This window comes from Prionailurus viverrinus, chromosome D1 (assembly GCF_022837055.1).
Source record: "Prionailurus viverrinus isolate Anna chromosome D1, UM_Priviv_1.0, whole genome shotgun sequence".
NCBI lineage: Eukaryota > Metazoa > Chordata > Mammalia > Carnivora > Felidae > Prionailurus > Prionailurus viverrinus.
The window spans coordinates 115,488,476-115,503,945 of NC_062570.1; the positions used below are offsets into that span (position 1 = coordinate 115,488,476).

At 61.9% G+C, this 15,470-nt stretch overlaps 2 protein-coding genes across 4 annotated transcripts; one reads left to right on the plus strand and one right to left on the minus strand.

The window, feature by feature from the left end:
- The first annotated feature begins 3,944 nt into the window (after window positions 1-3,944).
- Window positions 3,945-5,355, plus strand: IFITM5 (interferon induced transmembrane protein 5). Its single transcript, XM_047878876.1, has 2 exons — window positions 3,945-4,344; window positions 4,848-5,355. The coding sequence occupies exons 1-2, from the start codon at window positions 4,156-4,158 to the stop codon at window positions 5,058-5,060; spliced, it is 402 nt and encodes a 133-aa protein (XP_047734832.1). The 5' UTR covers window positions 3,945-4,155; the 3' UTR covers window positions 5,061-5,355.
- A 2,058-nt stretch (window positions 5,356-7,413) lies between these two features.
- Window positions 7,414-14,149, minus strand: PGGHG (protein-glucosylgalactosylhydroxylysine glucosidase). 3 transcript variants are annotated; one of them, XM_047823896.1, is made up of 14 exons: window positions 14,028-14,149; window positions 13,093-13,376; window positions 12,577-12,787; window positions 12,066-12,501; window positions 11,046-11,165; window positions 10,481-10,612; window positions 10,194-10,305; window positions 9,879-9,951; window positions 9,650-9,786; window positions 9,391-9,524; window positions 9,181-9,276; window positions 8,906-9,003; window positions 8,619-8,830; window positions 7,414-8,526 (listed from the first exon to the last, which is right to left on the minus strand). In XM_047823896.1, the coding sequence occupies exons 2-14, from the start codon at window positions 13,349-13,351 to the stop codon at window positions 8,471-8,473; spliced, it is 2,076 nt and encodes a 691-aa protein (XP_047679852.1). In that variant the 5' UTR covers window positions 13,352-13,376; window positions 14,028-14,149; the 3' UTR covers window positions 7,414-8,470. The 3 variants fall into 3 exon arrangements, with proteins under 3 accessions (XP_047679852.1, XP_047679851.1, XP_047679853.1); XM_047823895.1 differs by lacking the exon at window positions 14,028-14,149 and adding an exon at window positions 13,693-13,834; XM_047823897.1 differs by lacking the exon at window positions 14,028-14,149 and having other exon boundaries at window positions 7,414-8,499; window positions 13,093-13,357.
- Window positions 14,150-15,470: the final 1,321 nt, after the last annotated feature.

Sequence of the window (15,470 nt, forward strand, 5' to 3'; positions counted from 1 at the left end):
CAGGCTTCCACTTATGGAACGAGTGAGTCACGAGGATGAAAAGCACAGGATAGGGGATACAGTCAATGACGTTGTCATATGTTGTGTGGTGACAGATGGCAGCTACACTTGTGCTGAGCCCAGCATAACGGACAGGCTTGTGGAATCACTATGTTGTACACCTGAAACCAGTTAACATTGCGTGTCAACTCTCCTTCAATTTAAAAAAATCAATCAGTACAATACTCCATATTAAAAGAATGAAGAAAAAACACCATGTGATCATCTCAGTTCCTGCAGAAAAAGTATTTGACAAAATCCAACAACCTTTCATGATAACACACACACACACACAAAACTAGAAATAGAAAGGAAATTCGTCAACCTGATAAAGGACGTCTATGGACAACTCACAGCTGACGTTACACCCCATGGTGAAAGACTGAAAGCTTTTCCCCTAAGATCCAGAACGAGGCCTCATCCTGGCTTCTTTTTCAGGTTGGGCACATCGGGTCCAAAGAATCATGGGGCTGCAGGCCCAAATCAAACTCTCAGGGGGGCCCCTGGAACTCCCCAGGACGGAGGCAGTTTCCACTCCTCAGACGAGTTACCGGAAAAGAAAGAAAGGGTGGTTGGCTCATCCTCACATTGGATCAGTGGCCCTCAGGGTCAGAGCCGTGGTGATGGGGCCAGCCAGGTGGAGACGTCTGCAATTGCCCCCCCCCGCCCCCCACCGGGAGAGAAAGAACAGTGTCTCATCCCGAAGGGCAGCAGAAATCAGTGCCACCCTCGAACCTAATGGGTGCAGCGGTGCTGGCCCCCACCAGAGCCCCATTTCATTCACCAGTCTGACCCCCGGACCCAGGACCTTGGCAGAGACAGTGGAGTGCTGCAGACCGGCCCAGCGGGAGCCCCGCGTCGTCAGCTGCTGTGCCAGATGTAGACCCAGTGGTCCTCAGGGCTGGGGTGTGTGGACAGTGACCTGCCCAGATCTCTAAAGACGGACACGGGCCACCAGGTGGCAGACCTGCCTACCACGAGCAGGGCTGTCTCAGCCCCGCCAAGTCAGCAGGGATGCGTGAGAGGGTGGAGGTGGAACGTCCAGATCAAACGGGCAGTTTGCACCCCCGTGTCACCCACCACTGCTGTACACGCCTGTCCCTCTGCTCCCACCAGGGCTGCGGGGAGAGCCCCTGCGAACCAGATGATGGAAAAGGAAGATTTCCCAGCCCGGTGCTCCAGGGGTCAGCTCGGTGTGAGCAGAGATCTGGACAGAGCTGGGGCTTGTACCCACACCCACCCAGGGTGTCCTGCGGTCTAATGCTCTACATACCCCCTCGCTCAAGGGTGTCCTGAGGATCCATGGGAAGGGAATTGTTTCGGGGAGCACAGCTGCAAGCCAGTTACTTTCTTTGGGCCCTTCGCTCAGAGGGTTCAACGTATTCCTGGTGTGGTTTCCTTCCCTGTTCTCAGTCTTCAGCTGGCACCTCCCGAGGTCTCAGAGTGTTGACCCCGATACAGGGTCCCATAATGTGCATCATACTCCACGTTGGGTATGCAGGCTCGGGTCTACCAGTAACACACCTCTCCCCAAGCTGCCCACTTGAGCAAGCAGAGCGGAGGTGATGATCCAGAAGGTAGCCACCAGATCAAAGAAGGGTATGAAGTGCTGTGTCGCCGTGGGTAGACTACACAGGGTAGGATACAGGGCCCAAGGGCAGGCCTGGCGGTTCTGCCTTTCCACGCGTACACGGCCTCCATCCTGCTACCGTGGGCTCTGTGAGTTCAGAGGTTCCGTTTCCCAAAGTGGGAAAGCTTCCATCACGTGACCCAACCAGGTATCGTTGGCCTACTGGCTCTAGATGCCACATGGACATCGGCTTTCTCCCAGCAGGGCCACGGACAAGGTCCCGGAGACGAGGGAGGGCTGCTGCTCTACATGGGGGTGGGGAGCAGGCCCCCTCTTGCCCGGTTTTGATGGTAAATGGGCATGTGCAGCACTCCTGCCCCAGGAAGAGTGTGCTGACCAGGCCCCAGGTCTGCCAGAGAAGGGCTCACATCACACAGTCATCTGCTGGGCCTAGCAGAGGTGGTGGCCGAGGGTGAGGTGAACGTGGGACGGATTCCAGCGGAGAGAGACGATGGCTTCTGTGTGGCCCTGAGACCAGCGGCAGCAGCAGAAGACAGCCCTTTCCACTCACCTCCTTCTGAGTCCCCCCCCAGGATGAGGGGACTACTGAGACCCTGGAAAGACCACCCCAGATCCTGTACCAACACCATGATGCACATTCAGACTCACTATGGGGAAGGAAGGGCTCACTGCCCCAGCTTCTGGGGGGGGTCACACCTCCTCTGAGAGGTAACCTGCTTCCCATGTCCAATCAAAACAGTGGTGTACACACGGGGCCCTTTGCCCTGCTCCGGACATCTCGCAAGGGCCACCCGAGCTCCAGAGAGCCTGAGGGTTAGCTCTGGGCTTCACTGTGGCTTGGCTTCCCCTTCTCCTTCTGCCCTACCCTGCTTCAGCCCCTCCCTTCCAAGGTCTCGACCCCAACAACGTTCCTGTGAAGCATCCTACACACAGATCTCCTTGGGGTCTGCCTGGAACAACCTCACAGGGCCTTAGCCATTAGCTATTAATCAGCCAATGGCCATTAGCCGTTGCAATGACTTCGGATCTCACTGGGAGTGAGGTGGGAGCCACTGTAGTGTTCTGAGCAGAGGGAGGATGTGACCTGTCTTCTGTTATAACAGGATCACTCTGGTTTCAGTACTGAGAAGAGGGGGGCGAGTGTGACCTGGTCTCAGAGGTCATTCATCACAGGGTGATGACACTTGGCCTGCCCTGGGAGACGGGCCACATGGACTTGGTGTGGGCGACAGAGGGAGACGGGGGGTAAGCCAATGCTTTTTGCCTGAACAGCTGGCTAGGCAGAGCTCCCGTCACCTGTGCTGGGAGACTGGGCAGAGGGAGAGCAATGGACTGAGTGTGCCCCCCACAATTTATTTGCTGAAATTCCAGTGCCCAAAGTGATGATATCACCAAGCCGGGGCTTTGGGAGGTAGTTGGGTCACGAGGGTGGGGCCTCACGATGGGATTGATGTTGTTATAAAAGAGACCCTACAGAGTCCCTAGCCCCTTCCAACACAGGAGCACACCGTGAGAAGTTGGCCATATTGTAACCAGGAGGGTGGTCTCCCCAGAATCTGTCCACACCGGCACCCTGATCTGACCTCCAGCCTCCAGAAGCATGAGGAACAAATCTGGTGTTTATGAGCCACTCAGTTGGTGGTACTTTGTTGTAAGGACTCCCACTGATGAAGACAGGAGGTTGGGGGACAGGAACCTGTGGTCTCTTGAGGAAAAGTTAGGTTGGAGACCTTTCTGAAAGCCCTGTTCCCAGGGTCGGCACTTAAGCATTGGAGTGGGGGGAGGGGGGGGTTCAGCAGTGAAGTCTGGTCCTGTGATGAAAATGCAGGTCATTGGTACACAGATGGCATTCGGGGGGGCTGCTGGACCCTCCAGAGGGAGAGCAAAACAGTCCTCCAAACTTCTGAGGACTCATGAGGACACCAGCAGAGGAGGCTGAGAAGCAGCTGCGTGCCCACCAGGGGAGACGGTTCACTGTGGCACGAGACGCAACCATACGGCCGGTGCTGGGGTCTCCTGCATGCCTGACCCCCTAGCATGGCACAGCCCCTCTTCTGTCCCCCTGTGGCTCGTCTCCTCCCGCGGGTACATGGGCAGCGACTTCTGTATCTCACCCCCCCCCCCCCCCCCCCCCCCCCCCCGCGCCGCTGGACGCTGGCGGCCCGAGGTGACAGGGCAGCGCCTGAGCTCTGGGTTCTGGGGATAGAGTCCAAGCCCGGGGGTCTCCAGCCCGGCTCTGCAGCTGAGGCGGCATCGCGCCCACCCACAGCCCCCAGGTGGCAGCAGCTCCGAGGGGTGGGGGGGGGGGCGGTCTGCAGCCGGCGCTCGCCCCTTCCTTTCCGTAGCCCCGGGGGGCTCCCGGGGGCGGGGCCGCGCTCCCGGCGGCGCCGGGCTGTAATTTGTCGTTATATTTAGCGGGCGGCGCCGGGCCGGGCCGCGGGAGGGCGGCGACGGGGCTATAAGCGGCCCTGGGCGCCCACCCTCGAAGTGGGAGCCCGAGCGAGGAGGAGACGGCGCTGGAACCCATGGACACGTCGTACCCCCGCGAGGACCCCCGGGCCCCGACGCCCCGCAAGGACGGCGCCGCCCACACGGCCCTCACTGTGGGGGCGCCGCGACCCCCACCTCGAGACCACCTGATCTGGTCGGTGTTCAGCACCCTCTACCTGAACCTGTGCTGCCTCGGCTTCCTGGCGCTGGCCTACTCCATCAAGGTGGGCTGGCGGGGAGGGGTGGGGCTGGGGGGGGGCGCTCTCCGGAGGGCCTGAGGGGCTCGTGGGGGGAGGGGGTTGGCGGAGGGGGAGCCGCTTGTCAAAGGGCCACTCCATGAGCGAGGCGCTGGACAAGCCCTCCACCTAGTGAGGGCTTCTCCTTTGAGGTCCCTCAGTAAGAGTCTGTCCTGCCGGTGGGGGGGGGGAGGGAGGGTCTAGTCCACGCAAAAGAACACAGAGTGGGTGGGGGCTTCCCAAGGGCTTCTCTTTCATCAGTGCTTTCCCCACGCTGAGGGCTCCTGTGAGCAAAGACCCCCCCCCCCGCCACCCCCCCAGCTTCGCTGGGGGGGGGTTCTCAGCGTCCAGGGACTCCCCACCCACAGAGGGTCCTTGGAGCCCCACGCCGGCCTGGGATGCCTTCTGGGTCCACAGCTGCGGTGGGAGGGGCAGGAGGCAGGGCCCCCAGCGCGTGTGGAGACCCGGCCCTGCCACTCACTGGTCCGCAGGCCCGAGACCAGAAGGTGGCTGGAGACCTGGAGGCAGCCCGGCGTTTTGGCTCCAAGGCCAAGTGCTACAACATCCTGGCCACGATGTGGGCGTTGGTACCGCCTCTCCTGCTCCTGGCGCTGGTGGTGACCGGTGCCCTGCACCTGTCCCGGCTGGCCAAGGACTCTGCTGCCTTCTTTAGCACCAAGTTCGACGACTCGGACTATGACTGACAGGCTGGGCCTTGTCCTCCTGCTGACCCACGGATCCTGACACCAGGACCACCCCCCCAGGGGCTCCACCATGACCCCCTGGAAACCTGACTCCGCCACAGGGCCTGATGCCCACTCCTCCCACCCCAGCCTGGGCACCTAATGCTGACCCTGAAGAGCCCTCATTTGGACCCCAGTGGCCTCACTCTAACCCCAGTGGTCCCCACCCCCCTGACTCCTTGCCCCCAGGCCGGAACCTCCTGCCCCACTCACCAGACTCAGCCTGGATTTCACCATTAAAGCGCCTGGTTCTGGACAGTGCCTCCTGGGTTTCTTGCAGGGGAGAGAGAGGGTTTCTTCCTGAGGGGAGCTACCCCAGGGACCACCCAAGCCACCCTCCGCCCTGGACTGACCCCAGCACGATGGCAGGGTGACCTGTTCTGTCTGCTGGGCCCCAACTGTCCCCTTCACTCAGGCACTGGGTGGCTTGTGGCTTCTGGGGTGGAGGCCCCAGAGTATTTTAGAATGAAGTTTGGGAACTCAGGCTTTTGATCTCTGCTGCCCTGCCGGGCACTGTGGTTTAGCGGCCGCCCTTCCAGAACACGTGTGCCCTTACCCACGTGTGTGCACGTGTGTTAAGTGGGAGTCCCTGGGAGGACATCTTGGGTACTCGCCCTGCATGTTTCTGTCAGTGGGTTGGGGGGAGTCACTCTGTCTGTCCCTGTGGCCCCTGCGCTCCTCGCGCTCTGAGAAAGCTTAGTCTCCACGGTGGGTTTCCTCCCTCCTGGGTCAGTGGGGCTGGACACAAAGACACACGAGCACACAGGCATGTCCTTGTCACCCATGCACACACTTATCACACAGAGACACACACTTGCATGAAGGGAGGACACTGGGAGTGAGGACACTTTCTGGGCATCCTTGGTGTCCCCCCCTTCCCGGAAACCAGCGGAGCCTGGCAAGAGGAGGTTGCTAAGCACATGCACACACCCTGTGCGGCTGGGGATGAAGTCCCTTAGGCCTCACTGCGGCCGGTCCAATGACAGGGCAGGCTAATTGCAGGGGCCTTAACTGCCGGGCGGCTCAGGGTTTTGAGCACCCCACCCAGGGTTCCTTCCCCACCCAGGGAGCCCCCTTTGCCTACCCATCTGCCTGGGTTGGGGGTGGGGGTCTGTCTAGCTGCTGTACTTGGAGCCTCAGAGTCTCCTCTTCTCCCGTGATAGCCGACAACTTACCTAGCTGTCTCCACAGTGTGCCTGTAGGGATGGTGTCCTGGCGGCAGGCCAACAGTAGCCCAGCTGTAAGCTGGAGCATGTGCTGCTCTGAGCCGGCCCCTGCAGTAGGGGTGTGAGCAGCCTGGGGCCTGGCCCCCGCTGGGTGCCGGTCCCAGGTTGTGCCAAGGACAAGGGCAGTGCGCCAGTGATTGGACCAGGATGGAGAGAGCGTGCCGACCCTGAGTACCAGGTTTGGCCCAAGAAGGGAGTGACCTGTGCTGGGTGCACAGGTTGGGAGTTGGCATCAGCTTGCATGTGGCCAGGTTGACGTCCCTAAGCATGGGATGGTCTGCTGTCCCCTTTGGTCATGGGGGAAGGTCACCAGCAGCCCTCCCTATCCCCAGACTGTCTCCTGGCGAGGCTGAGGGACCCTGACCAAGTTTAGGCAGTTGGCTGCCCCGGCCACCCTTGACCAGCCATGCCAGCACACGGGTACTGTCACCCTACCGTGGCCCCCTCAGAGGGTCACCTCACTATGTGTACAGGGGACTGCATACATACATGGCTTATACACACAGGGCCACCTACCGCCCCACCTGATGTCTGCGCCCACATCTGGCTCCAGGGCCGCAAAGATAAGCATCTGCTCTGCTGGGACAGTCCCCAGCCACCCGACATCAGCAGATCCACTCTGGCCTTTGCCACACAGCCAGCAGTTGAGGGGGAGCCCGTGGGCAGCCAAGCGAGCCCCACCAAGGTGCTGGCTCTGTTCTCTGAGGTCACGTACCCTTGGGAATCAGCACTGCCGTGCATGCAGCTCTACAGCTTGGAGGCCACGCTTCTTCCCGTGTGCTGCTCCCTGCAGTAACCCAGAGATGAGCCTCGGGATCTCCGACGCCTCCAGCCACCCGCCTTCCCCCCCTCTCCCTCACGTGGCTCTGTCCCTCACAGCTCGTCTGTCCGGTGTCTGCTTCTTGGAGAACCTGCACTAACTCTCCACCGAGAACAGAGAGCGCACAGGGGTTTGCCAGAGCGAAGTGAGCGTGAAGGGAAGTGGCTGGCCCAACTGCTTGCTCTAAGTGAGCAGGTCCCTGCGCCTCTCGATCCGACCCATCCATCATGCCGCCCTTGCCTCCAGAAGGAAGGAGAGTACCAGCTTCTGAGGGCAAACTTTTCTCAGCACACAACTTTAATTCCTCGGGCTCTCACCAAGACTGTGGCGGCCGATCTCATCTCACTCTTGAGAAATTCCCAAGGACCCAACGTGGGAGTGCCAGCTGGGGGGCTGAGGCCCCAGGGGGAGAGGCTGAACAGAGCCTCGGGCCATGGGCAGCCCTTCAGCACAGATGGGCACAGGCCTGTGGCCTTGAAGCCATGCACACTTGGCCGCAGTTCTTCTGGCTGGTCAGAGGGAAGATGTAAGGTCTCGCTCTGCAGCCCATCCCCCTCTCTTCTTGGCTGAGGAAAGGCCTGTGATGGAGGCCATCCAACCTCACCAAAGTGGCCCAGGGGCTGGAGCAGCCAAGGACTGAGGATGCGGAGGGTCCACGAGAGCCTGAGAGCACCTCGACCCCACGGTGCCCGACCCCATCTGTCAGACACACCAGGTTCCTTTTTGGTCTGCAAATGAGAATCCTGAGGGATTCTGCAGGGGACTGTGCAATTCTGCCTCATGCCCCACCCCTGCCATCCCGCACACTGAGGCCTGTCTCTGCCTCCTCCTCGGCAGAGAGGAAGCCACACCCCCAACCCACCCTGAGGCATCCTGGGGAAGGGACAGGTGCGGCAGGTGTCAGCCACAAAGGCAGGCACAGTAGTGGCTGAGGAGGCCATTGGGGGAGGGGCTCAGGCTGGAGGCAGACCTTCTTAAACTTTGGACCAACGAATTCAGACTTTCCCTGGAGCCCGTGAGCCTGACTGCTGGTTGGAGAATGGGCAGGAGGGAGGGACTCAGCTGACCAGGAGGGTGTTGATGAGGGTGCAGCCAGCTGGGGGCGCCCACAGAGGGAGCGGGCAGATGGGAGGACCCGAGACATCCCTGAAGCCCTGATCAGTCAGGTGCAGTGGCCAAGACAGCGCCAGGGCAAGGGAACTGGTGGGGGTTGGAGGACCCAATGGTGTCCCACAGGGGGTCCTGTGGGTTCTGGGGCAGGTGTCTAACGTCTTCCAAAAATTCTCCTAGGAAACTCTTGGAGAACAACTTGCTGCCTCTGCTTCCTACGAGAGTGACCTCTGTATCCGTCCAGCTGAGGAGGGAAAGGAGACTCTGTACCCTGCCGGGGGAGGAGGGCATTTTGAGTGGGGGGTTACCCTGGGGAGGTGACGTGCTCTGCACCCTTGGGTGAGTCTGGGGGTGGCGGCCTACCTGGGAGCAGGGGGAGTCGAGTGTGTGATGGCCACAGCTCAGCCTCCAGCAGGGGGGCCCAGGGCCCTGCCCGGGTTTTAACCTCGATCGTCACTGAGTCCTCGGAGAAGGAGAAGTCAAGCTTGTTCCCTTGGTAAGAGATGCCGTAGATGCGTACCCCAGAGACCTCTGCCAGACACATGGGGTCGAAGGTCATGCCAGCCCCTGTGATCCTGGGGGGAGGGAAGAGTTTCATGAGGAGCGGGAAGGTAGGGGGCTTGCGAATGTCCTGTCAGAGCCGCACTCACCTGAACCCCGTGAATCCGAACAGTGCTGCCTGCAGGAAGCCCCCCATGCCCGTCAGGAAGTTCACAGCGCCGGACCCATCTGCATTCTCTGTCCACACCTGCCCGTGGAAGGCAGTTAGTGCACTGACTCCCGGGACACGGGTGCCACGAGGCTGCTGCCCCCGTTCCAGAAGGGTCCCGACCCTGCGGTGACTCCCCCATCCCAAGGCTGGGCTCCCACTCCTACCGCCAAGGGGCCCGGGTGGGAGGCAAGTGGGGTCAGCTTGTGAATTGACCTTGAAGGGCTCCGTGATGTTGGCAAAGCTCCTCTCCAGGAGGTCCTGCGCCCGCCGTGGCTCCTTCAGCTCCATCCAGCCCACTGCAAACATGCTCTGGGGCCAGAGGTCAGAGGTCAGAGAACACGCTGGGTTGAAGCCCACTGCGTGGGGAGGGAAGACAGAAGCTAGTGAGGACCGCCCCTCCCCCACACCCTGCAGTCTTCTTACCCAGGTCATGGCAGGGCCCTTTGGGGACGTCACGGCCTCATAAATCTCTAGGTTTTTCCTGCGGGTATGAGGACTCAAGTGGAAAGGGATGGGGTATCCCAGGAGCACGACATCTGCCTGCTTCACCTCTTCTCCTGTGGAGGGACAGGTGCTGCTCACGGGGAGACAAGCTGGTGGGGGCTGCTCAGTCAGGTTGGGGGCATCCAGTCCTGTGGAGGGGGTGGGGAAGGGGCCCCAAGGCAGCTCCAAGTACACTCACCAGGCTGGTACCCGTCAAACTCAGGGTGGAAGTTCCGCCTTGGGTCGAAGGGCACCTTGATCTTATCGGCCACCGCCAGCCATTCACTGGGGACAGGCTGAGCCAGGTCCTGGGCCAGGGCAGCCGCAAAGCGCAGGCTAGGGGTAGACGTAGGAAGTGGGGGGGCTCTCCTTAGCCCTCCGGGCTGGCTCCCTGCACGTGGAACTTGGGCAGGGGTCTTGGGTCTGACCTGTTCTGGACCAGGACGTTGGTGTACGCCGAGTTGTCGACCCCCGGATGGTACTCGTCGGGGGGCATGACTCCTGGGCACACGAGTGCAAGGAGGTGCTCAGCGCAGGGTCTCGGGGATCTGCCCCCGATGCCGGTGGCCAGGGTGCGGTTGGCACCATCGGCCGCCAGAGATCACACGCTGAACTGAAGAGCATCCCCCTGGCCCACCGGTCTGTGGCCACCCACTCTCCCTGCCGTGGACATCCACGCCTCCCCTCCCCCATAAGCAACCCCTCCCCGTGACCGTCCCCCCCCACCCCCGCCGTGCCCTCACCCTTCAGGTGGTACTTCTCCTCCTCAGGGCTCCACTCCACACGGCTACACCAAAACTCAGCCACAGCCCTGACAACGTCCCAGCCGCCGGCCTCTCGGAAGAGCTGCAAGTCCTGGGAGAGCGGGAGAGGGTGGGACAGAGGCCACGCCATCCACGACTGTGGTCCTCACTGGTCCCTGCATGTCTTGTCAGTGCCCACCCTTCTGAGTGCCCAGCAGTGAAGGCCCGGCTCCAGGCAGGAAGTCATGGCCACGTCGGGGGGCTGGTCATACGTGCTGACGCCTCACCTGGGTGGCGTGGTAGTAAAGCTGGAAAGCCAACACCACAGCTCCGTTTATGTGAATTTCCTGGGTCCCATAGATGTCCTCCGGACACACCTCCAGACCAGAGCCCGCACTCTCCCAGGCAAACTTGGCTCCCTGAGGAGGTGGGGGGATGGAACAGGTTTGACTGTTCTGGGCGTGGGGGCACAGGGGTAGTCCACCATTCCCAATACTCAGCCTTCAGCCAAGGAGAACGGGGGGGCACTGACTGTCCGGGTGCCCTCATGGGGGCCTGCAGGCTCTGAGTGCCCAGTGTGTGCCCCTATCACAGGCCAGGTGGCTTTGCCCAGTTTCCCTTTGTGCTGACCCTGGGCCAGGGCAGTCAGGGGACTCTAGGTGAGCCCCGGCCAGGCTGTTCTTGCTGCCTCTACGGCACAGGCTGAGGGGTGCCATGAGCCTGTGTAAGAATCTGGGAAACCCAGCCCCACCCAGAGAGGAACCTGAGGTGAGGGGTGCAGGCCTAGGAGGGATGCGGGGACATCAGGCCCTTCAGGGGGCCCTGTAGGGTGGGCACCCAGGTCCCCCTCACCTGGTAGCCCAGCCTCCGGGCATTGTCTAGGGCCCCACCCAGCGTCCGGATGCGGTACTCCAGGAGGGCCCTGGCGGCCTCTGGGTGGAACATCAGGATATTTGGGAACATCCAGAGATCCTAAGAGCACAGCCAAGGGCCCCTGGTTCAGGAGCTCTCGCTCCCTTCTCTCTCCCGTCTGCCCACACTCTGCCCTGGCCAGAGTCAGCACTGCTCCACGCCGCCTCCCCAGCAGCCCCTCTGTCTCCTTCCAGCTTCTTCCTCTGCTGCCCACCCTGGCTCCATCCTGGGCCATCCACACCTGCCCATCCCACGGCCCAGTCTCCAGGCCGAACGCTCCCCGGGCCCGGTCCCCGGTGCAGCACTTCCCCTCCCCAGCAGGCCTCTGGGTCTGCCCTGGAGCTCAGGCCAGAATCTGGGCATGGGCAGCCTGGACGGGAGCCTGCTCTGTGGCTCACTAGCTGCCTGACCTAGTGAGTGACTCAGCTTCTCTAAGCCTCACCAGAGTGGGCCACAGCATTGGCTGCTGAGGGGTTAGCACCCTGGGTCCCTCCCGTGCCCAACGTCCGCCAAGTCCCAGCCTCTCCTGGCTCCCACTCCTGTCTGAGGCCTCACCCTCTTCTACCCATGCTCCACTCAGCAGCTAGACTACACCTCTGTCAGTGTCACTCCCAAGTTAAAGTCTCCATGGCTAACCGTAACCCCCCCCCCACCCCCCGCCCTGCAGCTGCTCCTCTTGCCGTGGTGAGAGCCCCTGTTGCCCTGGCCAGATGGCACACACCCTCTGAGCTCTGGTGTTTGTACCTTCTGGTCCCTCTGCCCGAGTCACTCTTTTCCACCAAAGTCCTGTACGTCCCACCTCCTCCAGGAAGGCTCCCCTTCTGCCCTGGCCTCTGTGCCTCTCCAGTCACAGTCCCCATCCCAGGTAGGGCAGAGACAGCAGCCACACCCGTGCCCACAGCCACGGCATCCCCCGCACCCGTGTGCATGCTGTGTGTTGGGAGGTAGAACAGTACATACCTGGTCCCAGAAGACATGGCCCCAGTAGCATTCCTCTCGGCTCCCATTGGACAGGCCCCCAGGGCTGAGGCCATGGCTGGCGTACCCTGGGGCCCCCGGCTGGGGCAGCGCACTGAGCAGGTAATAGAGGGCACCACGCAGGGCCTGGCGCAGAGGTAGGGGCCCCACCACGTCCAGGCCACAGCCAGCCCAGAGCTGGGCCCAGGCCTGGGCGTGGGCAGGGTACAGAGCAGCCCCCGCCTGCAGCTGCAGGGCCTCCGTGAGGCAGGCTTGGGCCTCCGCCTGGCTGCCGCCCACCACGGTCAGGAACTCCCAGGTCCGGTCTTCTTCGCTTTCCCCGAGGGTCAGGGCTGGGGGCACTGGTGTCCATAGCATGTGTACCTCCTGCTGCGGCCCCCCAGGTTGCTCTGGGGTGAGTGTGTGGCCACAAAGGTACCTGCAAGAGTGCGGCCATGTCTAAGGGACCAGCTCCCTCCTCGGTCTACCTGGCCAGCCCTGACGGCCTCCTCACCGGGCTCCCTGGAAGTCAGGACCCAGATGCAGGTGAAGGTCCGGGCTTTCTGGGGAGAAGGTCGACTGCAGCAGCACCGTAATGGGTCGGCTCTCCCCGGCCATGCGGGTGATGGACACACTGAAAGCCAGGACGTGAGGCAGCGTGCGGTGGGCGTAGAGGCGCTGGGAGGCCCGGAAGCTGGGGCCCTCTAGAGTGTGCAGAAAGGAGCCTGGGGAGGGCCAGAGGGGGTCAGGGCAACTCACACGCCCCACTTAGGACCCCCGAGGACAGTTACCAAGCTACCAGCCCCTCGGCAAGGTGGATCCGCCCTCTGAGCCCCAGCTGCCCCATCTGGGAAGCCACAGCTGCACAGACGGCCCCACGCGCCACTGCCAGCCAGGTCGGGAGGCCAGCAGGGCTGAAGCCCTCGTCTTCTCTGTGAGCCAGCATCCTGAGTTAGGAGGTGCTGGGATGGGACTGCTGTCGGTTGCCGCACTCACCTCGGGTGTGGGGGAGCGGGACAGTGGTGGCTACCTGTATTAGTGTCCAGGGCAAAGGTCTTGGTCAGCTGATTTCCGATCTCTGCAGGGGCCTCCAGCTGGACGTTGAGGGGACTAGGCAGAATGGCCCGGTGTGTGTCCCCACAAGCCCCATTGTACACGCCGCTCACATGCAGCGTGTCATGATACACACGCGTGCCCAAGTATGTGTTGGTCACGGTGGCCAAGAGCCGGGGGTCACCGGGCAGAGAATGGGCACTGAATATGGTGGGGTCCTCGCTGGCATCCTCCATGGAAAGGCTTGCTCAGCAGATTGGCCTGGAAAAGGGGGAGTCAGGGGCCCCCACAATTGGCCGGCCTTGTTCCCTCTTCTGACTGTAAACCCCCAGGCACCCGCTGGAACTTGGCGGATGCCTCCGAGAGCTGGTGGGAGGGGTGTGGGCCACCCGCACTCAGCCCTGATTTTCCATAGCCCTTACTTTTGAGCCACCCCTGGAAACACCTCCAACCCTGAGAGACGCTCAAATCCCTGATGCTGATCTCCAGAGACCCAGTGAGTCCCCAGATTCCCACCTTCAGACTTCGATTCGAACCCTGCCAGCTCTCTCCAAGCCGCGCCCCCACAAGCCCAGACCTGTTAGTGGGGAGCTTGGAGGCCTCAGTCTTCCGGACCTGGGGGAGGGGCGCCGTCGCCGGGCGGGGAAGCGGCCAGAGCTCTGCGGAGCGGGCTGGGGAGGAGGGTCTCTGGGCCACACCGCAGCCGGTGTATCCCCAGGCCCAGCTCGCTCGGCGCCGCCCCTTCCAGGCCGGAGGGAGAAGTCGCGGGCGCCGCCGTCTCTCGGCCGGAAGGCCCGCGATCCCCGCCCCCGGGCCCCAGGGCGGAGCAGCCCGTGTGCCGACCCGGTGCCCCCGGCGCGCCGGCGGGCCTCCCGGGGAAGCCGCGCGGGCCCGCACAGTTTGAACCCTGACCTCAAGGACGCGTGGAGGGACGGCTGTGAGAGGGGCAGGGGCCTCTGGTGTGCGATCGCCCCTCGCGGCCGCGGCTTCCTCCCTCCCGGGTCTCCCCTTCCGGGGAGTGGCGCGGGTGGTCCTCCTCCTGCAGAAGTCCTTCTCTTCGCTCTCTCGGGCTCTTCCACATGCCCTGCCCAGCCCGTCGTACCCCCAGTCTGCATCCCCCGCCTGGGCCCTCTAAGGCGGCTAGGCCACGGGTCTGTCTCCTAGCCTCTCTGGCCCCGCGCCTGACCCAGATGTCTGTGCTCCACCCCTGGGCCCAGCAGGAGACACTCAGAGCCAACGTGTGCCTGGAAGTCTCCTCTTCCTGTGGCCTCCCCCAGTGTCGGCGATGGGGACTCCACCTGTCCAGGTGCTCAGGCCCCCGTGGTCCACCCCCTCCACTTCTGTCCACAAATCCTGTTGTTCTCCACTTTCACGGCTTGTCAGCTCCATCATCCCCACTGCCACCCGGCCACCTCTGAGAGCAAGCCCTCCTCTTGGATGGACAGTCCACATGCCCTACTTATGCTCCGCCCTATATGGCCCTTGTTAACACAGCCACAGCCACCCTGAGAGTGCCTTCTGCTCAGAAGCCTGCAATGGTGCCCGCCCCCACCCAGAGGGCAGGCCAGCTAGCATTCCTGACCACCTGCTCCCCACCGGCCCCCCTCACACCTCTGCTAGGCCACTGCTGCCACTGTGGCTTCCTTGCTGCCTCTGCAACAGTCCAAGCATGTGCCCTGTTATGGACTGAATGTTTGTGTGCCCCCAGATCATCCATTGAAATCTAATTCCCAGTGCGACCATTTTGGAAGTGGGGCCTTGGGGAGGTTATTAGATCAAGAGCTGTCAAGAGTGGGATTAGAGCCCTTACGGGCAAAGGCCTGAGACCTAGCCCGCTCTTTCCACCATGTGGGGACACAGCAAGAGGAGAGCGCTCTGCAGACGGGAGGAGGGTCCTTGTCAAGACACTGGGTTGACTGGCACCTTGGCCTTGGACATCCCAGCCTCCGGAGAAATGAATTTCTGTGTTTGGGAGGCCCCCCGGTTTGTGGTGTTCTCTTCCAGCAGCCTGAGTTGGCCAAGACACTCCTCTTCATGGCTTTTGTACTGTCCCTTTGCCGGGAACACTTTCCTTCGAGGTACCCTCAGGGCTTGATGCCTCACTTCCGTCCTGTCCTGTCCTGTCCATAAGAGATCCCTCCCTTGTAACGGGAAACCCTTGGCTCCACGGTCTCCTCCCACTTTGCCCTGCTTTGCTTTCCTCCAAGCATTTGTTGGTGGCCGTCTATACCTGTTTACTATCTGTCTTCCTGCCCAGTTTCAGGAAGGCAGGGATTTTTGTCTGTTTTGTGGAATGAATGACTGGACTTGAACTATGATTATGGAAGGAAATTTCCCCCTAGAAGTGAAGGGGCT

Coding starts and splice junctions, on each gene's coding strand:
- PGGHG (XM_047823896.1), bottom strand. CDS start 13,351: ATGGAGGATGCCAGCGAGGACCCCACCATATTCAGTGCCCATTCTCTG. Junction 12,788..13,092: donor TGCCCTGGACACTAATACAG/GTAGCCACCACT, acceptor GGCCCTCCCCAG/GCTCCTTTCTGCACACTCTA. Junction 9,525..9,649: donor GTTTGACGGGTACCAGCCTG/GTGAGTGTACTT, acceptor GTCCCTCCACAG/GAGAAGAGGTGAAGCAGGCA.
- IFITM5 (XM_047878876.1), top strand. CDS start 4,156: ATGGACACGTCGTACCCCCGCGAGGACCCCCGGGCCCCGACGCCCCGC. Junction 4,345..4,847: donor CGCTGGCCTACTCCATCAAG/GTGGGCTGGCGG, acceptor ACTGGTCCGCAG/GCCCGAGACCAGAAGGTGGC.